The 23,914-nt window shown below is 32.6% G+C and overlaps 1 protein-coding gene across 4 annotated transcripts in view; it reads left to right on the forward strand.

Moving 5' to 3' along the window:
- Window positions 1-23,125, forward strand: part of Rab40 (RAS oncogene family member Rab40) — a 40,464-nt gene extending 17,339 nt beyond the window's left edge. For all 4 annotated transcript variants that reach the window (XM_076456120.1, XM_076456116.1, XM_076456117.1 and 1 more), the window contains exons 3-7: window positions 4,302-4,362; window positions 9,225-9,285; window positions 9,649-9,726; window positions 14,821-15,043; window positions 21,277-23,125. In XM_076456120.1, coding sequence (XP_076312235.1) covers window positions 4,302-4,362; window positions 9,225-9,285; window positions 9,649-9,726; window positions 14,821-15,043; window positions 21,277-21,512 — 659 coding nt within the window. In that variant the 3' untranslated portion in view covers window positions 21,513-23,125. The remainder of the gene's footprint in view (window positions 1-4,301; window positions 4,363-9,224; window positions 9,286-9,648; window positions 9,727-14,820; window positions 15,044-21,276) is intronic.
- Window positions 23,126-23,914: the final 789 nt, after the last annotated feature.

Genomic DNA, 23,914 nt, shown 5'->3' on the forward strand with positions numbered 1-23,914 from the left:
CCTGCTTCTCTTGATGTTCTTCTGATTGTTTTCAACCAGATCTGGCAGGAGAATGTTTTTCCTGATGCCTGGTGCCAGGCTATTATTTTACCTTTCTCTAAGCTAGGGAAAGATCCCAAGATTCCTTCAAACTACCGTCCAATTGCTTTGACGAGCTGTCTTTGTAAGACATTAGAAAGAATGGTTAATGCTCGTCTTGTTTGGTTCCTTGAATCAAACAACCTCCTCTTTCCCACCCAGTGTGGGTTCCGTCGACAGCACTCCACCACAGACCACCTAATTGCCTTGAAACATCTATCAGAGAAGCCTTTCTCAACCGCCAACATCTTGTATCAATATTCTTTGACATAGAGAAGGCTTACGACACAACATGGAGGTATGGCATTTTGCGAGACCTCCATACATATGGGTTACGTGGCCATCTACCCATGTTTATTAACAATTTTTTAATGGACAGGAGATTTCAAGTTCATGTGGGTTCGACACTTTCCCGTTCTTTTGTACAGGAACTTGGAGTCCCTCAAGGCTGTGTATTGAGTGTTACACTCTTCAGTATAAAGATAAATGCCATCACTGAACAACTCCCTCTCACTGTTGCGAATGACGACTTTCACATCTCATGTCAGTCGTCAAACATGAGATATATTGAGCGGCAACTACAAACCGCCCTCAATTGTGTAATGGAAGTGGACTCTGGCGAACGGCTTTAATTTTTCTCTCTCCAAAACTGTATGCATGCACTTTTGCCGCCGACGGGTATTCACCCTGATCCTGAACTTCATATCAGTGAAGTTTTGCTGCCAGTGGTCCCGGAGACCAAGTTCTTGGGGCTTATCTTTGATCGTAAACTGACCTTTATACCACACTTAAAGCAGCTTTGGGTCAAATGCACAAGAGCACTGAATATCCTCCGTGTTCTCTCTTCTACCAGTTGGGGGTCAGATCGCTGTTCAATGTTAAAGGTATATCGTGCTCTTATTAGATCAAAACTCGATTATGGATCAATGGTCTATGGCTCTGCCAGACCCTCGCCTTAAAGATGCTGGACCCCATTCATCACCAAGGACTTGACTCTGCACTGGGGCTTTCCGCACCTCTCCAGTTCAAAGTATATACATTGAATCTCATGAACCTTCTCTACACCTTCGCCGTTTGCAACTATCTTTACAATATACTTCGAAACTTCATTCCTTACCAAAACATCCCACCTGGAAATGTGTTTTCCTTCCTCGGTGGTCAGTACTTTTTCAGAACAGACAATCTGTCATTGCTCCGTTTGGCCTTCGCATCCGGGCGCAATTGGATGAATTGGGTCTGTCCTTGGATAACATTGCAGATTCCACAGGTTGGCCCATCCCACCATGGCTTATTACAGCCCCCAAATGTGACCTTTCTTTCAGTCACCTAAAAAAAGGCAGATACTCCAGATTGGAAGTACCGTCTTTTATTCAATAAATATCTTTCAAACAATCTTTCAGTTCCCATTTATACAGATGGTTCCAAATCAGGTAATTCAGTGGGCTCTGCTATGGTTTGCTATGGGTCAGTAGTTGCGCGCAGAATCCCTTCTACAGCTTCTGTGTTCACTGCTGAACTGTATGCCATATCTCTTGCCCTGGATCATATTGCAGCTGAGCAGTACTCCAACTGCACTATTTATACTGATTTGCTTAGTTCTATACTTGCCTTGGAATCACTACACGTTAGCTCACATCCTATTCTCGCTGATATTCGAAACCGACTGGCCCATTTCTCATTAGCAGCTAATTCAATCCAGTTTTTCTGGATACCAGGCCATGTTGGTATTCGTGGGAACGAGCTTCCAGACATGGCAGCTAAATATGTCTGCTTCAGCACCATCACTTTTATGCCTATTCCGTACATGGACTATGGTGTTGTTTTCAAGGCTCGGCTCCATGCCAGCTGGCAGTCCACTTGGAGTGAGCAACGCGACAACAAACTTTTTTCAAGTCAAGCCCAAAATTGGACTTTGGCCATCTAGCTTCCATAAAGTTCGGAAGGAGGAAGTTGTTCTCGCTAGGCTACGCATTGGTTACAGTTTTTTAACTCACCATTTTCTTTGATCTGAACTGATGAACCAATGTGTAGTTTGTATAACACTCAAATCACTATCAGCCACATTTTACTTTCTTGCCATTGTTACATTTCTCAACGATGGCAATATTTTAAACATATTTTTTCCCAGGATCAGTCTGTAACATTGGACAGAGTTATTGGTGATGGTGACTCTGTCCACCTTGATAATGTTTTTAATTTTTTAATGGCCATTAATATTTTTAATCTCATTTAAGTGTTGCATATTTATTCATTACACCTTTTTAATTGTGGTTCCGTTTTTACAGTTTTAATCTCTCTCCTTCAATTTGACATTGGACAATGGCCAGAATATTAAATAACTCGACACCAGGACTGGAAATGCCAACTTCAGGTGACTAACGCTACTGTTTGAACTATCCGTTTGAACTACTCGTTAGTCGTCCTGGCGAGTTGTTGTTATAATTTTGCTGCATATCATTTCACACTTTTACTACTTTACTTTTTAGTACTGGCCATATTGACTCATAACCCGAAACCAAGACTGGAAAGACCAACTTCAGGTGACTGACTGTGGTTTTTTATACTTACCTGTTAATCTTCCTGGCGGGTTATGATCATTACCATTCTGCTACAGGTAGTACTTTACAACTTTGTTGACTGGATGTCAACATTGGTTTTCACGCCATTTTCTGTTTTAATTGCCGTTTTGCTTTTATCTTCAATTGCTTTTACAAATTTTACTCCATTTACTTGACTTTTATCTTTTTACTGGACATTTGGCTACTCATTATTACGATTTTGCGGAGTGTCTTTTAAAACTTTTATTCTTTTACATTTTGATAATAGCTGATATGACACATAACCCGGAACCAGGACTGGAAAGACCAACTTCAGGTGATTGACGGTGGTTCTTGAACTTGCATGTTAGTCTTCCTGGCGGGTTATGATCATTACCTTTTTGCAAGAGTAAATACCTTACAACTTCTTATACTCTGCCTTCTATCTTAACATTGTAGACTAGGTGTCAACATTGGTTTTATACTTGTTTGTTTTACCTTCATTTCCATTTATGTCTATTACTACATTTATTTATTTATTTATTTTTATTTTTTTTACATTTTTACCAAATGTCTGGTGCAGATAGCCTCGCTGCTTTGTGCCATAAAACACTAAATCAAACAAACAAACATTCTTTGAAATAATGTTTCAGTGCCATAAATAAAATGATTCTGTTGTATATAATAATTGTTTCCACTTGATTTCTTGTTTTCGGTAATGTCCGGTGACAATTTTGAGGTATCCTACTAAAATTTCAAATGTCTGGCAAGTTTCACTGTCCAACAGGACATATGTCTTGCTGAAAATTTAGAATATTTCTACCCCTGAATAATAACATTGAAAGCTTGGATCTTTTTTAAATATTATTTCAACCTCATACTGTGAATTCAAAATAAGAATAAGAAAGTATTTAATTTTTAAACCCTCACATTATAATTTTATTTCACTGTTATCTTTGCAGTTGAAACCATTTTCAAGAAAACACAAAAATGTTGTAAATCATTGTAAATATTTAGTATGTTTTCTAACAAGATAGACATGTATGATAGTTAAAAACACTATGAAAAATTAAAATAGTCTTTGTCATATGATGTTTATAAAATGTGTGAAAAACATAACAAATATACCAGCTCATTACTGAGAAACAACTAAAATGTTAAATTAAGACAATTTTGTAATAGTTATAATTAGCTTTCTTTTTTCCATTAAGTTTTATTTCACATTAAGATTAGCAAGTTAATTTTGGTTATAAGAATTTCTTTCAATGTGTATTTCCATGATTGGTAGGTTTAAGTTTTGATTTATGCCCTTGGTTATTATGGCAGTGGCTTATATTTTTTTTATTGTTGTTGTTCAAGTATGAGCTCCTGTCAGGGAATTTGCTATTTATCTTGTTGGTTTTGTGATTACTGACTCCAGTATGAAATGTTACACCAGTCATTTTAATATTGTAGTTTTTAATGTTAATTTATTATGTGGTTACACATGTACTGTTACACAAAAATTACAACCAGTATACACTATAATCAATGCTCCAAATCTACATTGTTGTTGCTTGTAAAATAAGTAATGTTTTAATCAAAATATATTGGAGCAGTCATTTTTAATGAAACATCTTGTATGAAAGTTGTATTGGTTTGTGGCAAAAGGACATTTATTAACAGGAACCTTTTTTTTTTCTCCAGATGTAGCATATAAAACAACAACAATTCTTTTAGATGGAAAACGCATCAAACTACAGCTATGGTAAGTTAACTTCAACCATTGTAAGGTATTTTTCAAACATTATTGATAAATTAGTTTTGCAGAGCATAACAGTTTTAACAAACTGCAATTTATGAAAATTGAATTGCAACAAGCTGTGGTAATAAAATATCTCACTTATCACAGAAGAGTATTTTTCAGAATTTTTAAGAAATAAGTCTTCCTGGAAATTTGTTATAATTGGTTAATGTTTAAGCATAATGAAAAGGTGCTCATTTTTGAATAGGTTGTTGCTGTAATTCTTCAGTGCCTAAGCAGTTACTCAAGATTATTTACATTTAAGTTGTATATGGTATATACACAGTTTTGTGTTTTGTTATAGACTGCTAGTCTGGTGCATATCTAATATCTTTCATTTAATGTGTGTACAGCAGTTTGTATTTTGTGATTTACATGTGTAGTGTTATATTTCAGAAAAAATCTTCAATCCATAGGATATTACTATACATTGCAAAAACTAATTAAAGGGTAACTGGGATATTTTTTGTTTAAGGTATGGCAAGGGAAAATTAGTTATATCCATCTTATCAGTTCATTTTTATACAAGTCAAACATTTGATGATGTATTGTGTTTTGAAATGCAGATAATTGGTCATTTGGCTTATGCTTATAAATAAATATTTGGTGGATGTGGCTTTGTATCTTCATCTCACTGTGGAATATGGTAACCACATATAGCAAATATTTCTTGAAACTAATGTTGTATGCTTTAAATTATCAGTGTTGGTAAGGTCCTATGGTACTTTTGACTACTCTTTAGCTCTCATTATAGGCTCAGTACCAGGGACTGACCTTGTAACCATTTTGTCCTTGTTAAATTTATGCTAATTTTTTTAATACAGTAAGCATTTTTTTTAAATTTTGTAGATTATCAATAAACATTACAAAGCTTTTGTATGCAAAATATCTGATTTTTTAAAACTATGTTTTAACCTTTTAAGTTTGAAGGGTTGAAGTTTATTCAGGATATCATTTGATTAGATGTAAAGTATCTCCCACTAGTATCACTTACTTCCTGTTAGACTAAAGCCCAGAGATTGCACTTTTCATTTCGTTGAGCCTCTTATGTTCTTAAAAACAGGATGTGTACCAGTTTAGTAGAGAGTTTAAGAATGTTATCTTTTATTAGATTGAAATCTGGACTCAATACACCAGTGCATAGCAACTTAAAATGTTATAGGATGTTGTCCCTATAATATGTGCCATTAAGGCAGGGGTTCCTAACCTTTTGGCACTCGCGACCCTTTACCTAAAAGTTTGAAACCCATGTGACCCCCTACTTAGGGCTTACTATCAGCAGCTTAGTTTTATTTTATTTTCTGTGAAGGAGAGGGAAAGAAACATCTAAAAAAAATATTTAAAAATTCTGTAATTATTTATTAGCAAATTAAATCACATTGGTCCAACCTGAATTCACAAAAAGAACACGTATTTCTTAAAATAATATTAACATAGGTTTGAACAGCTATCCAACCCAGCTAGTGAGATGCCTGATGTTGCATTTCAGCAGCAAGCTTTGAAATTCGTGACCGGCGTTTGTTAGAGCCAGTCTCATGTCATCTCCAACATCCAATCTGTTCCTATTCTTTGTTTTTATATTGACAAGAGTGGAAAATCCTGCCTCACACAAGTAGGTAGAAGCAAATGGAACAAGGACACGTAAAGCTATCATGCTGACTTTGGAGTATGACTGATACATAGCGCACCAGAACTGAGTCATGGATTTCACCTTGAAGAGATCACGAGCTGAAGAGTCGTTCCTTAGATCCAGAAATTCATCTTGGATATCATCTGGGATGCTGAATACATCAAGTTCAGTACAAAATGGGTTCCTTACCAGGGCCTCCTGTTCCTGTGATAGCTCAGGGAAGTAACGCCGACTTCCTTTTCTAGAGACTGAAGATGTTCAGTAATCTCATCCTTGAGGAACTGATCCAGTTGGATCTGAGACTCATCTGTCACTCCACAAAGTTTTTCAAACATAGCGATATTTCCAAGATTGGTTTTCCGACACCAGTTCTGCAGTTTGGAAACAAAGGCCTGAAGACTATCTTGAAAAGGAGAACATGTGTTTCCCTTCCTTGAAGCTTCAAATTGAGCTTGTTCAGCTGGTCAAAAATGTTGACTAGGTACACAACCCTTTTATTCCATGCTTCATCTTCGAAGTGAGCTACAAGATCTTTCCTTTCTTGAGTCTCCAGGAATAGCTTTATTTCATTTTTCATTTCAAAGACACGATTAATAACGTTTCCTTTCGACAACCAACGTACTGCTGTGTAGAAGAGAAGGACTTCATGGTCAGCATTCATGTCTTTGCATAGTTCTTTGAATAGCGAGTATTGAGTGCTTGAGCCTTCACATAATTTACAATTTTGATTACAGATTCAAGCACTTCCTGCAGAGAGGCAGAGAGTCTTACTGGCGAGCATATTGGTGAATCATGCAGTGGATGCCCTTGCTTGAGGTGCTAGCTTCTTCACTCTCGACTGGAATCCTGATTTCGATCCCAGCATAGCTGGTACCCCATCCGCACAAACCCCACACACGTTTTCCCATTGAAGATCTTCGCCTTGAAAAAAGTTAACTTTTCCATGACATCATCAGCTTTGTTGTGGTTTCAAGTGCACTGCAGAATAAGAATTGCCTTTGATGTCACCTGAATTAATGTATCTCACTAAGACAAGCAACTGAGAACATGAACTTACATCTGTTAACTCGTCGAGCTGAAAGGAGAACAAAGGGGAACCCTTGGTTTCAGTCAAAACCTGTTCCTTCACATCCATAGACATTTTAAAAATGCACCTCTGTATAGTATTGTGTGACAGGGATACTTGCTGCATCTTCTTTGCACTGGCTTCTCCAAGAATAAGATTTACTGCTTTCATCATGCAGGGTTTAAGAAGTGTTTCTCCAATCGTGTGAGGCTTTTCTTGTTTAGCAATTTCGAATGCAATCTCATATGAAGCTTCCACTACGGCTGCACTCTGCTGCTGAAACAACCCACTTCTATCGATTCTTTGGCTTTTAAGACACCGTTCATGCCGTTTGAAGAAATCCAAACCCTGCATGTTCTGGACGTTTCGTCTCGAGATGACGCTTGAGTTTCATTGACTCTGCACTCAGGACAGTATGGCACAAAACACACTGTGGTTTCTCGATGCCGTCGTTGGCAAGCACAGTGGTGAAGCCAATGTTGAGGTAGCATTCTGAGTATCTGCGCCGTTTAGCCATGGACACAACTCACCTCTACTGCTTACTTATCTCCTTGTTAAAATAAAATAAAAATGTTGAATAATGAACGCTTTGGCAACTGTAGATCTTATACTGATTACTTGTGGGGGGGGTGCAGGTAGAGTAATGATGGGGTAAGTATTGGGAGGGAAGGGAGCGTGACCAATCACGCGATTCGTCATCCACCAATCATCAACGGACATGTGACTCGCGTGTCGACAGCGAGCGCACACACGCACGCACACACTTAATTACAGCTAAACAGACACACAAGCATATGTACATGCGCATGCACTCACATACTCGCTACTCACTGGTACGTACATACATACATACATACATACATACATACATACAGTTACAGACACATACACATTCACTCACAGGCACGCATACATACACCCATAATATCAACTAATGACATTGAACTAACATAGCACACGTTTTGCTTTGTACCTAAACAAACAAAAAAAATGTAAGAGCATGAAAATGTAATTGATGAAATAAAATTAATGTTATCCCAAGCTACTTCTAACAAGGCTTCGCGACCCCCTGGGGGTCGCGACCCACCGGTTGGGAACCTCTGCATTAAGGGTACAGTTTGAATGTACCTTTAAAGAATTGTGTGCTGGTTCTAGCTCCAGACTTTTTCTAGATTAATGTGCTCATTTTTTTTTCGTTGGAGTGAAATGCAAATTACTTGCTGATGAAAATAATATTGCTTCCTATTTCATTAACTTAGCATGTGTATTCTTGACACCATTGCTGGCAAACTGTGAGTGAAATAACCTCACTGGGCATTTGCCATGTGGGCTAGTCTTTTGACATTTTTTTTCCTAACCACTTGTATGTTGACACATCCATCGTGACAACAAAACTCGGATTCAGTGTCAGAGCAGGCACTCTACAGTTGAAATGGGCCAGAAATAGTAATGTTCTTGTCCACATGTTCAGGTAACTTTACCATTGGTTTGAAAATGGTTCCAAATTCTGATCATGACATTTTTAGACTTTTGTAATGCATTTAAAGTATGTGGCTAACTTCCATTCTTCTTATGACTCATTTCATTAAGTGAAACATTCATGACTTCTCTGAGGTCTAGCTACATTACGGATCTTGGATAATTTAAAGCATTTTAGACTTTGTGATTCACTATAAAGTGATAATTGGGGCAGCTGTCTGTGACATTTTATTTTAGAGAAAGGGAGAATGTGATGAATGACCAACAACTTGCAGTTCATATCATACAACATGTACAGCTTATTTCACTAACTGTGAATTGAGGGTAATGATTGGCAATATTTTATAACAGTGGTGTTCTTGACATAGCTATGATATTACAAATTCTGGTTATCTTTAATTATTTTGTGTAGTATAGTTTACAGGAAGAAATATGAAAGACAGTGTTCAGTTATGTTTCCAGTGTTGCACATCATAAACCTAGGTGTATTGCAGCTTTTTTGTGTGATATAATTTTAATATCTACTTAAATGTTACATACAATAATGTATTGATTTATTTTAAAATACATTACCTAATACTCACATAGATGCATGGTAGATTGTCATAGTGATTATTTGTGTATTTCACAAAACATTTTTTATTTTTCAAGGGATACATCAGGTCAAGGAAGATTTTCTACTATTATTCGGTCATATTCTCGAGGTGCTCAAGTGAGTTTGGCTGCATACATAAATCATTGTATACATCCATCCATACTTTAAATTTATTTCTGAAAACTGTTTCCAGCAAAATCATTCAAGTAGTTCAATTAGCAAAATTTGTTAATTACAAAACCTGGAGATTTCCAAACTTTTTTACATGTAAATTAATGTAGTTTTTGCTAAAAGACTTTGGAATGAATAACATGTACTGGCCTAATATACTTATCAAATTGAGGTTAAATTTAGTAGTACTCACTCCATCAAAACGTTGCCTTTGTGAAACATATAAAATTTGTTTTATTAAATTCTTACAATATATATATGGATTTTATAAATAATATTCATTGAATTTTCATTTGTTTATTTACTCAGGGAATTATTTTAGTGTATGACATCACAAACAAGTGGTCATTTGATGGAATTGATCGCTGGCTTCTAGAAGTGGAAGAGGTGAGCATATGCTGTTTAGCTTCTTATGAGTACACTAACAGTAAACATAGTATTTCAAAGATTGTAACCATTGATTCAAGTAATAATTCATGTGTAAATGCTTCTTTTTTATGTATATTGTCATTGATAGTCTCATCCATGGACCATGGAGTTTGCATTGAATTTTCATTTAACCAAATATGAATGCTACTTGGATATTTTTCTTATTCACTCTCACATATTAATGCTACTTGAAAGCATGGTCTTAGCTGTTTTCAGATCACTTTCTTCAGTCAGAAGGAGAAATAAATCTTTAAGGTTTTTACAAGAAAAATAAAGGAAATATAACTGATTTATAATTATTTTGAAATATTAATGTTTGTGTTAAACCCATGTTGAACACATTCAATAACAAATTCACTTATTCTAAAATTTAGATGAACACATCACCCAGGCAGATAATGTGGATTGACTTTTCTCATTCTTCACATTATATTAAGTATTATGACAAGAACTAATTAAAACAATAGAATTTGTATGCAAGATGTGGGATGTTAGAGAGAGTGGTAGTTGTTATTGTTACAAGAATTAAGATACTAAAATTTGTATACCAGGTGCTGGATGTTACAGAGATGGTAGTTAGTATCTTGACAAGAACTAATTAAGACAGTGTGATCCTCAGATGGTTTTTTTTTTTTTTAAACATTGCATATTGGCTTTTAGTAATGTCACATCTGAAAAGTTATTTATTTGCTACAAGAGCTATTTCAAGGCTGTAGTGACAGAGATTGTCCTCTTGCTTTTTGGGGTTTCTCCACATGTTAGGTCAGAAAAAGAAATTTTAAGTAGGGTGCAAAGATTAAACAATAGAAAATAGAGGCTACGTTTGGATGAATAGATAAATTAATTGTGTAGTTCAAGCTTTAAATTAAGCAAGTGAGAGATTTGTCAAATAATGGTTATAACTTAAGCAACTTACCTAATAGTGATTTAGGATGCTTTTATTTCTAGAGGGATTATTTAAATTAAAATTAGATGGAGTTGAGGGAATTTATTTAACCATAGGTGTTTGTGTCATGGATTTTGGAAGAATGAAGTGAATGGATTGGTTGATAAAATTGACAGCCTGTGACAGGATTGTTGAAAGTAAGGTACTTTTGCACTAAAACTAGAAAGTTTTGCAATAATTTGATAGAGTTGGAAATTTTTGTAGTGTTTACTACATTAGATGTAATTGTTCCAGAGTTTTTGCTAGACAGAGGCTGTGTAGATGTTTCTTTTGCAAATATTAAGGTCTTTGCTATAGACAGTGTTAATGATAAAACAGGATTTTTGTTTTATTTGTTTGAAATGAGATGAAAGTTTCAATGAAGTGATATCACTAGACTAGGAAAATGGGGGTTATTAGAGTAATATATGATAAATGTACAACATATAAGAATATAAATAGAAATTGCTGAGATTTGCTTTAAAAAAAAAACTTGTCATAAAGGCTTAAGAGAAATTGTGAAGTTTTGGTTGGAACATCAAATTTAATGATGCGTGAGTTAAGTGTAAAAAATAAAATTGAGTAATATATTGATTCTTTAAGAAATTGTAGAGGGAAACTGATTATGGAAGAAGGTAACATGGTTATATTGCTTTTTTTACAATTTTTTTATGACAAAATGTTTAAGATAAAGGGAAATTAAAACATTTGTTATACTAACTTTAATGATTTTCTAAATGTGAAAAAATACAATATACTCATTTAAAATAAGTTTATCATTCTGTATATTGACATTGAGAAAAAACATTTCTTGGTTAAATATCTCAAGTGATATGGGAATCATGTAGCAATTTTAATTTTTGGTTAAAAAATACTGAACAACAGTTTGTCATAATATATCAATAACTTTTCTAAAGATAAAACTTGTGGATACTGCACTAAAATAAAGGAAAAAAGGTTGCATTATCATGTTTCTTTGTATGCTTAGTAGCTTTTACATATGTAGTAAACATTAAATCTTGACACAAAAATATATTTCTACTGTATCAAATTGAGAACAAAAAGGTAATTTATAATACATTGTTTTAGATATATAAATTATTTTCATATAGTATATAAAATTGTTTTAATATAAGAATATTTTTCATCAGTTGTTATATAGTAAAACACTACAAAAACATGTTACTTTTTTTTTTTTTTTCACTTGGTTAGGCACCTGAATTGCAATCTGACACTCGCAGGTTCAAATACCTATCATCAAACGTGCTCGGTCTTTCAACTTTGGAATGTTATAATGTTATCGTGAATCCCACTGTTTGCTATAAAAGAGTAACTCGAGTTTTGTAGGGGGTGTTGGCTAGTTGTCTTCATGCTAGTCTACCACTGCTAAATTATGAATGGTTAACATAGGTAATCATCGTATAATTCTTTACAGAATTCTAAACAAAACCAAGATCACATTTTCTTTTTTGTATAAGAAGATGCATAATATATAGTACAAATAACAAGCTTAGTTTGTACTTGTTTTTTCTCTTGTGTATGTGTGCCAGCTATCACTCATGTAAGTGCAACAGATTGATTAAATATTAATATTTGTGATTGTATTGTGCAACACTAACAGAATTGTAAAGTGGTAGAAACTTGTGCATTTCACATACAAGAAAGCATGCTAGTTTTGTTTATATAGTATATAATCAAATGTTATGTTTAGACTAAGAAATGTGTACAGTGAACTTACAGGTAACAAAAATTGTATGCATACTAATATATCATGTCTGTGTATGGTTAAAAAATTTTAATGGAGCATATATAAAGAAAAGCACTTGCACTGTAGTTGATTACACTGTATTTTGTTGAAGGCTAAAAACTTTCAATGCTCCTTGCTTTTATAATTTCAATGGTTTGACTTTAGTTGAAAACAAGTTGAATAGGTCCTTCCACCATGATTGTCAACAGGTTAACTACATGGATGGTCTTCTTTGAGGCAAGACTACTTTATAAATTTTAAAGGAGTTTTGGATAAAAGAAACCACCCTTAGTAGGTGCCACAACCACAGCAATTTGCTAAAATATGGGTATACATCAATTTAGGCCATAGAAAATAGTAGAATTCATCAAAGTATGATTGATAAAAACACTGAAGCATGAATATGTTCACTGAGATTAAAACCCAATATATTCTTCTGTAAACTGTACACTCTTTGGCAGATCTGTCATATCTGGGAAACTATCTGACATTCAAAATTTAAGAGATGACAAACACAATAATAAATTGTCTACATAATGTGCCAGTTTTGTGCATACAGGCAATGATTTGCAGTAACACAACCTCTCATATTTATGTTGTAATTGAAAACATCATTGGTTCAAGTTTGAGAAAATGTACCAAACTTGCTTAGTTAAGTTTTTAATGAACCTGGTTTTATCTTAATCCTATTGCAACAGGTCGTGGACCAAAGACCACATCATTTCGTTTGTTGACTTCCATTCAAACTTTTATTCAACTTCTATTTTATGAATTTATGTCAGTAAAAACATTATATCAGAGTGTAGATTATAATTCAAAATTTAGTACTACTTAGTAGTAAATTTCTTAATTTAAAAGTAAGTATTAAAATAACACAAAAATTGATTTTTATGAGCCATATGGTATGATGAATGCAGCACCAGTTCACATTAGATGTTTATGATGTCAAAATACTAAGTCGTATAGTTTTGTGTGAATTATGAACTTAAGTTACCAATACTGACAATATAAAACAAGAACTTTTCATCTTACTGAGATATTGCTTCTGTACCAAATCAAACACAATTTTTGGAAACTGTCCATTATATAAACTTACTTCAATATATGATGTGAATAATCAGTGAACAGCTTAGAATGTCCCTCTAGTGGTTTTCTGAGTCATTTTAATGTTTCAGAAGACCACCTTGTTCTTTCAAAGCAAGATTTCAAGGAGGTGTGTTGCCTTTAAACTGCTCAAAGTTTTTTTTGTTTTTTTACCTGAATACAGCTTAGTAAGCTTGACAAATTACAGTAGAATTGTATGGAATTGATATAATAAATTTTTTTTTGTTATTCAGCTGTGTGTGTGTGTGTGTGTGTAGTTTCATATTCTCCACATGCAAAATTTTAGAGGCTTAGCAACCTACAGTGAGCAGCAACTGAGTACAAAGGTCATAGCTAGAAGAGACAATGATTTACTTTACTTCTTTATTTACTGTTCTAAATTTTAAGTAAAGTTTAATAATTTTTCTATATAGTAATAATATACGCACATACATGTAATGTATAATAATTCAAATGTGACCATATATTACAAAATACTAGTCTACTGAAATACAGCAAAGACGAGGTCACTTTGTAAAAACTAAAGGTCAGTTTTATGTTATTAGATATGGTTATAAGAGTACTACATCAATGCAAATTATATAATGTTGGTCAGACGTGTCTGGAAGGTCAGTATAATAAATATATAATGTTACAAAACTAAAGCTATTTATACCAAAAATGTGTATTTTTGTTTTATAATTTATAATTGTAGAAGGAGAAAAGCCTATTTATAATTATTTTCTTATTTACAGACCCCACATAATTAGTTAGATAAAATAACAGACAAAATATAAAGTCTTATTGAAAACAAACATTTGAAATGTGTTTAGATGGTTTGAGGAATTTAACAATTAATATTTGAGAGTATTGGAACAAAGAACAGTTTTTAATCATGCCAATCACTTTGCATTTGGACTAGTAACAAAACAGACTTAATATTTTTACAAACAAATCTTTAGTAAAAATACTTCATTAAAAATTTGATTTTTTGTGTACAAAAGATGCAGTGTTTACTAAATCTTTTAAATTTGGTTCAGATACACTGCATCAACAGTTAGAGTATAAATACTTAATGTGCAAATGTGTATACGAACTTGTGTATATTATACCAAGCTCATCGCAAAGATCATATGCAAGATTACTCGTCAGTTTTATGCATTCAGAGTGTAGTGTATTGCTGAAGTAAACAGAAAAGAAATCAGTTGATACAGTCAACGTTTTGAAAAGTCATGTTACCTTGCAGTAGATTTTCTTTGATAATTTTACTATTAGTAAATAATAATATTTATTATAGCATGCTCCAGGTGTACCAAAGATCCTCATTGGTAACAGACTTCATCTAGCATTTAAGCGCCAGGTGAATGAACTCACAGCAGAAACTTATGCTTTCAAGAACAACATGGTTTTCTTTGAAGTCAGCCCCTTGTGTAACTATAACATCAGAGAATCATTTGTAGAGTTGTCAAGGATGGCTCTCCAACGAAATGGAATGGAGAGACTGTGGAGAAGTAATAAAGGTAAATTATTTTTTATATTGACACTGAGGATGTATTTACCTGGTCTTTTTACCACAACACAATTTCTACTATGTTTAGATCAAGCAAAATGAACAAACAACCAGTTAATGTTATTTTTATTTGCCACTATTAGGTTTTGTATTTTTATATACACCTACCTCAGTATCTTCAGTTGTGAAACACAATATTTAAGCTTATTGCTTTTCATTTAAATCTAACATTCACATTTCTCTTTTTCCTGCTTTTGATCTAACTAGTAAAGTTGATAAAGCTTAAAACTGAGTTTGGTCTTTGTTTCATGTTGCAAGCTAAAGAAGAGAGAAAAAAGCAAAAGTTAAGTAGATTATGTGATAGACTCACTAAAATACAATATACTGGTATTGGAACTTCATGTTTTTATTATTTCACTCTCTTAATCTTGTGTTAGTTGTGCCATATCCATAATTGTATTATCCACTCAAACAAGAGTCTGAGTGTCAGCATATTACGTGAGGGCCTTAGGTTTTAAGTGCAATGCTGTCAAACTCATTAGAGCTGTATTTTTAACAATGACAGCTTTTAGCTAGAAACTCAACATGTGTAACTAACAACCTTGTTAAGTTTTGTCTACTTAATGTTATTCTCAACTTTAAATAGAATGACATTGAACTAGTCAAGAAAGTTGTGTAACTAGTAGTCTTACCCATGTACCTAGTAGCAGTTTAAGTTAATAACAGTTATTTTAATACTTCCAGTGAACACGTTTTCATAAATCAGTGATAACCATGTTCAATATGAAAACAGCATGTTACGATTTTACAATCATAAATGAAAAAACAACAGATACTGACTGGTTAATGTATTGTCATATCCTTAGTCCTTTAAATGCATTGTATATTGCTTTAGGCTGAGTCTATATATATATATATATATATAAATATATTCCTGTTTTTTAGGAGAAGTTTATAAAATGCTACTTGAATACTGTATTATAATAATAATAAAGTTTTGTTTAAGTATAGACAAATTACTTGATCTACATGATCTACATGCACATGTAGTATGTAAGATTGATATACCTGCAAAGAACTTGGTCATGCTCTTATCCATGTGATAAATCATCCAAAGTTGACTTTCATAAAACATTAAGTAGTTTAAACAAGTACACTGCTTCACACACCATACAACTATGAGTCATCATAGAACATCACATATGGAAAGTGGCAGCTTATGACTGTTATCTTAGTCTGATAAACAACACCTTAATATAGATAACCATATCTTGAAAGAAAATACCTTAACTAATAACCACTTGTAGGAGTGGTAAAGTCCAGTTTTGTTACTCTTGTCTTGATATAGCTATTAAAGTAAGTTTACTTCACACTTAATTAAACTGTGTTTTACAACTATAATGTAATGTACACATGCATTAGAAATGTGAAATTGCTTATACTATAAAAATATTTAGAATTTACTTAGGAAATATCCAACACAATAATCCCCTTTCTCAACTTTAACACATACATACAAAACAACCATCTGACCAGTAGTACACATTACAAAAAAACACATTCACACGTATCTACATTTTAAATTTTTTCACCCATACTGTAACAGAAAGTCAATACCTTACAATTTTTACAGCTATGAAAACTATAGTTATGCTACTGATTATAAATCAAAATCAAAAAACATGGGAGTGTCTAAACCGTATTAAAATACAGAAGCAAGATGCACCTATAGCCAAATATTTCACCATCAACAACCACAACAGTTGAGTACTTTGATTCTTTCACTTAATAGTGATCCAACAAACATTCACAAAAATAGAACAACTGGATAAGATATTAATATACAATCTGGGAACCCTAGAGCCATCTGGTTTAAATGAATTTTTTTTGCATATAGATTTCTACTTTTTTGTTTTAATTGCTATTTGTTTTATCTTTTCATGATTTGTAATTTTTACATAATATAATTTTGTTTAGAATTTTCACACTCAATTTTCCAAATACAAGTTTTTTGAGTTTTTTACATGTTTTTCTTGTAAACTGTATGAGCTGAAGAAGAGCTCCAATAAGATGTCATCCTTCTTTAAGTAAAAATGTATAAAACTTGGTTATTATTCAACTGATTAATTTCAGTATTTTTGTTGTACCTGTGAGTAATACCAAGTTTGTTTTTTGTTTTATTTTTCAGAATTTGTAGTGCATGCAGGATGGATTTTCACATTTTGATAATAAAATAAGAGAAAACTACCTTTAAATTCCAGATAAATATAAAAGTACTTTTATTTTAACTTTGGGTTCTTCAGTTGTAGTACATAGAATTTTTTTATTACTCTAACTTAATAAACAAGTTTTGTTGTGTTTGAGCTGTCTGCTTACTGTTTGAGCTAAAACAGGATTGAAGCTTTTAATTACAGCATTTGTGGAAGAAATTTTCATAATTTGTAGTGTTACATCAATGCAAGACTAGTCATTATTGTTCAAATATTCTTTTTAAATTTCAAGTGAGGCAACTTATACAAGGTATTAACATGCCCATTGTAATATTGCTAATGTTACATACATTATCATGTAGGATGTATGGGATTGCAAGCTGTAACTTTTGAGGCTGAGAATGTGTGAAAAAAGAGATTGAAGCTGTAGTGACACTTTTTGACACTCATTTGGGAACTGAGCTATGTGAAATAAACTCAGACTCAGGGTGTTTGGTACAGATGAAAGGGAGAAGGATATATTTTTATTGAAACTATAAAGGTGGAACTCTGTGAATGACCTTGTAAATACAATGTAATCATGAAATTATACAACCTCTGAAAATACTCAGTCTTCACAAAAATTGGCAAGCTATCAGTAAACATTACAAGTACACTTTACACACAAAACAAAAGTTTAATAAGATGTTTCTACTGAAAATGTGTGAATTTAAAAAGCCTTTACTTGAGTATCTTAGTGAAGGGTGATATTCATACTGAGAATAAAAATAATTCTATTTGTCTTACAGCTTTTATATTTCATGACCTTAAGAATCTCCTGAATTAATATACAAAAGTTATTTTGGTAAACATTTATCTATTTTACTCTGTCCTAACATAGACTGAAGCAGAATTATGCAGAGTGAATAAAAAAAGTTTGAAAAATATGATTTAAAATGACAGAATGTAAGAAACTGTAATCTTTATCCTGATACTTTAGGTTTCTTAACCTTTTCATAAATGCTCTCATTTAATTTTGTTGTATTATTATTGTATCTAATTAGTATAGTAAAGCAATAAATATTTTGGAAAGAACTTGGTGTAAACATACTATAGAGTTGCATCTCGAGAAGGTAGTCCACACATGTTCTTCCAAGAAACTAAAATTACAAAAATGTTTTGTTTTTCCATTTAATTTGTGCTATTAAACTTAAGTTTGTAAATCATCACATTTTATTATCTTTTGGTAAAATATATATAAAGTAATAAAACCAAGAAGTTTAACACTAATTTCATACTTGATGCTTTTCCCTTCAGGTATGTGATTTAGTAAGCCTAATTTATCTCACTGTGATGGGTATCCAAAATAATTCATAATTTTCAAATATGTATCTCTATAACACAAAAACACATACAGTAATGAATAGTCCCAAAATTATTACATTTATCTGACTTTTTAAACTAACCTATAAGCCTCCTAGCATTAAGTCTGAGGGCCTATAATTTTAAAAAGTGAATTTCAGTACACCTGGTGGGCACAGTACAGATAGCCTATTGTGTAGCTTTTTCTTTAACAAACAAAAAAAAACCTACAAATGGATTAAAAGATTCCATTACTGCTTGGAGCAACAACAGTTTTAGCTTAACATATCGTAGTTTTATCTATGCAAATCAATTGTATGACTAACAAATTTAGAATATGCTCTTTTTATTGGTTATAAACATACTTAGTAGCAACATCAGAGGGAATTACAAATATTTCTTTAAAAAGTAGAGGATGTGAGGGGAATCTCATTGTTAGTTGGACAAATAGTTATATTTCAATAAGGCACAAAGAGGTTACATTTTGCTTTATCAGTATCTATAGCATGGGTTTCTGATTGGTTAAACAATCTGAACCCCTATAAGAGAAAGAATAAAATTGGAAACAACAGTGCAACTGCATCATACGAGTCAGAGGCACAGATTGAAAATTTGTTTAAATATTCTGTGTTCAAGTTGAAAATGTAGATAATGTAGAAATCTAAATTATGAACTAAGTTTTAATACTAAGTTTATTAACATACATTAAAAATAAAATAATTTAAATTTTTAATGTAAGTCTGTAAAAAGGTTATAGCATGGCCACTTTGACCCTCCCATGTCCATTGGGTTAATTTTCTTTCTTATTCATACTCTCAAGATTAAATATTTTTAATTTAAAAAAATAGGTAACTGCTTTAGTTGACTAAACACAGATTTAACCTGTTGCTTCTTGTTGTTAGTCTATGGTTAATACATATTGTGAAATTTATGGGAAAGAAATCACTGTGTTCATTTTGGAAGTGCACTGTCCAGTATCTGGTACTGAACTTGGCCTACTTACTTTATGGTGTTGCTTTCTTTAGAGGCAAATGTAGATTGAAACCAAACTAGACCAAAATGCCAGATAACTAGTAAGCATGTGAATGTTTTCAGTGTAACCAATTCTATTAGTTGTTCCTGCAGAAGTAATTTACAGACTTCATATTTGTTGAGTGGGAATATAAGTTGTTAAAGCTTAGCTGTAGCTGTATTTAAATAATTGTTGTCACGTGTTTTCAATATCATAGCCATGTTTATAATATTAAAATACTTTTATCTTAAAAAGAGTGTAATTTCATTTTTTGTAAATAAACCAAATTTAAAGAAGTAATAAGAAATTTCAGTAATTGTTTCTTGGAAAGCATTACATATATATTAGAGACCTTGTTCTGATGGAGGAAGGCTACTACAAGGATGGTAAGTATATCAGCTTAATAGCCTTCCATCAGAAGGAATTTTTGAGTCACCACAACATCTTTGGGTTTAATAGATGGATTTGTTTCAACAAGAGCTGTCAAAAACCCATCATGACTGCATTCTAAAGAGTTGCATCACAGTTTGCAAGTTGACCAACTATCTTGGAACCTCCCACATAGAGATAATTAATGAAATATGGAAATTGATAATACATGCTAAAGATTATCAAAATTTTAGCCATTGTCAGTAGGGCTTGGAGCTGTCTGCTGAAGATCTATTGGACTCCAGTGTGAAAAACAGAAACAGTAAAGAACAAAATGAGTTTGTGTATTGGACCTGTCAGTTACCTAATAACAAGTACTGTTTAACTATGGGGTTTCTGATGATAATGTTGCCAGTCATAACTAAATCAATTTTTGTCCAATTTGCAAACAATAATTTGTGATCTCATTCTGTTTCAATCCAGTATACCTTTTGCCAAAAGTTTTCAAATCCTAGATTTTTTTTAATCCATTTTCTGCCACTGAGGTATCTCTGGTTGAGAGAGGTTCTATTAAAATGTTAAATTTAGTTATTGTTCAAGTTAAGCTATAGATTTGTAATAAGTATAATAATAATTCATCCTTTAACTTTATATTCATATCAACAGTGATTTAAGGTAGCATATACCCTTTAAATGTCAAAATATTATCAATTAATTGTTTGCATATTTTGAATCCCTTATCCCTTTACTTTTAACATTTTCCTCAGTTCAAACTGATTCTTTGCATCACATCAAAGTCTGAACCCATATTTAGAAGCATTCATTCATGTTTCTAGAAGTTAACAGGAACATAATACATTTCTTTTGTATTTATTTTTATAATATGCATCCTAACCACAATGGTGATGTTATACGGCATGTGCCAGAATGTCCTTGTCCATATTTCAATATATTTTCCAACAAAAATCATACTGTGAATGTGTTCTATTTCTGATAAAAAGGCCAAGACCTAAATGCTATGTAAAGGACATATGCTACCTTAATTTTACTAATTTCAAACAAAATTTAACTAGTTGCATATTATATTATATGTATTTGAAAACAATGGATTCTCAAAATAGTTGTTAGTGAACACAATGGACTTGTATATGTACTTACTGTAATTACTATATTTTCAAGCATTTGTGAGTTTTTATTAATTGTTTAATTCGTTACACTTAAGTTTTGTTAATTTTTGTATAATATTTTAAACAAGTCACAAATGTGCTGAGAATGATACTTATAGCTCAATTTTTATTTTCTATTGAGCAGTTCTGACCCTTCAAGAACTCTGTTGCCGGACAATTGTGACTCGAACAACAGTTTATAGCATCGAACAACTTCCTCTGCCACAGGCTCTTAAGTCCTGTTTGAAATCTTATTCTATGACATCATATAAGACAAGGGCACAACATTCAGCATTACAAAAGGAAAAAATTGCCAGAAAAAGCCACCAACAATGTGACCACATAAACCTACAGTGTCGAAAAAGCTGTACAGTTTCATAGTTTGGATACTTGTGAATTGAAAGTTAACCACTTGGACATCAAGTAATAATAAACATGCAGTTTTTAATAGTCTTTTTTTGGCCGTGTATAAAAATACATGTATACCATGTGCATTAGAAGTAACTGATTGGAGAAACCCTGGATATAAAGATATACAAATTTTCTTAACATAGTGTACTTGTGTATGATATAGATTTGACCACTTTAATGCCATTCAGTTTTTAGACAGTGTGCATGTGTTCTTCAGAAGTGTCAACTTATGAACACTTTGTGATTAGAGAACATGAAATTTGTGTAACAGTGTTCACTTGTTGAAACCTCATGACTCAATTTCTGCAGTTTCTTGGCTGATTCACTTTTGTACATGTATGAAATATATACTGTGGGAGCATGCAATGAATAGACTTCATGTATATATTCTTATAGTCTGTATGCCCCTGTTTTTGAACTTGGCATCTTGAGCACACGATGATTAAACAAAATTTGTATTTTTGTTAACAATGTAATTATGCACTTGTGTATCAAATGTTCAAGAATTTGACATCCTGTGTTTGGAATGTATAGTGTAACACAAATAATAGCAGTTGATATATATCTGAATGACTTATGGTTCAAAATGTGGAACAGTTTGTTACCTTTTTTTTTTAATTTTCTTATGTCCAGCAAAATTGGATCTTACTGACCTTTTTAGGTTAAAGGTAGAAGTTAAACGTTTGTTGTGTACAGTTTTCTTTTACTTTAGTAACATGTTACATCTTAACAATTCTGCACTGAAGATATCTTAGTAGAGACAGCAAACACTGGGATATTGTTGATTATTGTGTTACTGTAATATATTAACTCAACTTGTTTTATAAGATTTTGTTGAAATCCATGAAGGCTTTAGAGAAATATTGACACTGTATAACACTCAGTAAAAGAATGTAACAGATCCTACCAACTGAATTTTTATGGTTATTGTGCATACAAAATGTGATAGTATCTATCACAGATCATGGTTTATAGTACTTCAAATATAAGCAGAAGATGGTATTTGCACAATACCTGTAGGAAGTACCTTTGTAAAAATGGAATTGGGAAGGATGAGTGAGTGACTAAATGATGGTTATGCTTACTTCTTATTGTACATGAACTGGGATAGTTGATGGCTGTCATTTTTTGATTAAGATTTTTTGTAAATGTATGACCTAAATTAGATTAATTAAATATTTAATGTTGCTGGGTATATCTGTCTATGGCTATCAGTCATTTAATTACTCTGATAATTATCAACACCTCTACTGACCTGCTCATTAATTCCAAATGCTTGTTACTTGAATGACTACTGACAACAGTATTCAATGGTTTGTTGTTCCAGCTCTTGCTGTAATCTTCCATATTGGTTTATTATAACTGTTTCAACTTCTGTACTTTATGATGTGTACAGTGTTAATTGTGGAAACTACTGAATCAAATAAAAGTGTACTTTTTTTCCAGGATTGAATTTTATTAGATATTGATCTAAAGTGTGTGTATGTACATGTATTTTTGATGTAATTTATAAAGTGTAAACTAATTTCTTGAAATTATTTATGTCTCAAAAATTTGAAAATAAATTAATGTTTTGAATTGTATGTATTGAGGGGCCAATGTAGTTGCTTGGTAATTTAAGAGATGAGTATCAGTATACAAACCTAATGATATCCTTGTTTCTTGATACTCAGGTTATTTATGCATAAGCTTGCTTGGGAGTCTAATTTGCAAACAGGATTCCTCATTACCTCAACACAATTTTGGAATATGATTTCATGTGTAAGCATCTCAGATCATTGAGTCTCTTTGTGATCTGACAATGCCATATTAGAATATGTCTTCCCATCTAAGCATTTCTACCTGCTCATTTCCATAAACAGCCAATTTTTTGTGAACTGCCCACTGCTGAGCATTGAACTCAGCTCTATGTATTGCCCAGTTCTTAATGGGGTTAAGACGTCTGTGCAGTTCAGTCATTATTGTGTTAGGGTCACTGAGCTGCTCCTTCATCAAGTACTCCATAAAACTAAGAACTTGAACCATCTAATCTCAATATCATATATTTCATCACTTATCTCTGAATGCAACCATCTAAAACAAGTAATTAATTTGATGAACAAGTGGTGCAGGTCCTTTTCAACAATTCAGAATTTCAGGGAATATATTTGCTTTGTATCAGACACTGATACCAATTTCTGGCTTCTCAACTATTGTATTAATGTCAACAAATAAACTGTTTATCATCCCTTTTTTATACACTTCACAGAATCAGTATCCATATTATAATTCCCTTGCATAAAATCAGCAGCAAAATGCATTATAACTATGTACATGTCATCTCTTGATTCTTTATTATCTGTGGCATCCAGGAGATATCAGGTTTGTGATTG

This window comes from Tachypleus tridentatus, chromosome 9, assembly GCF_004210375.1.
Source record: "Tachypleus tridentatus isolate NWPU-2018 chromosome 9, ASM421037v1, whole genome shotgun sequence".
In the NCBI taxonomy this organism is placed as follows: Eukaryota; Metazoa; Arthropoda; class Merostomata; order Xiphosura; family Limulidae; genus Tachypleus; species Tachypleus tridentatus.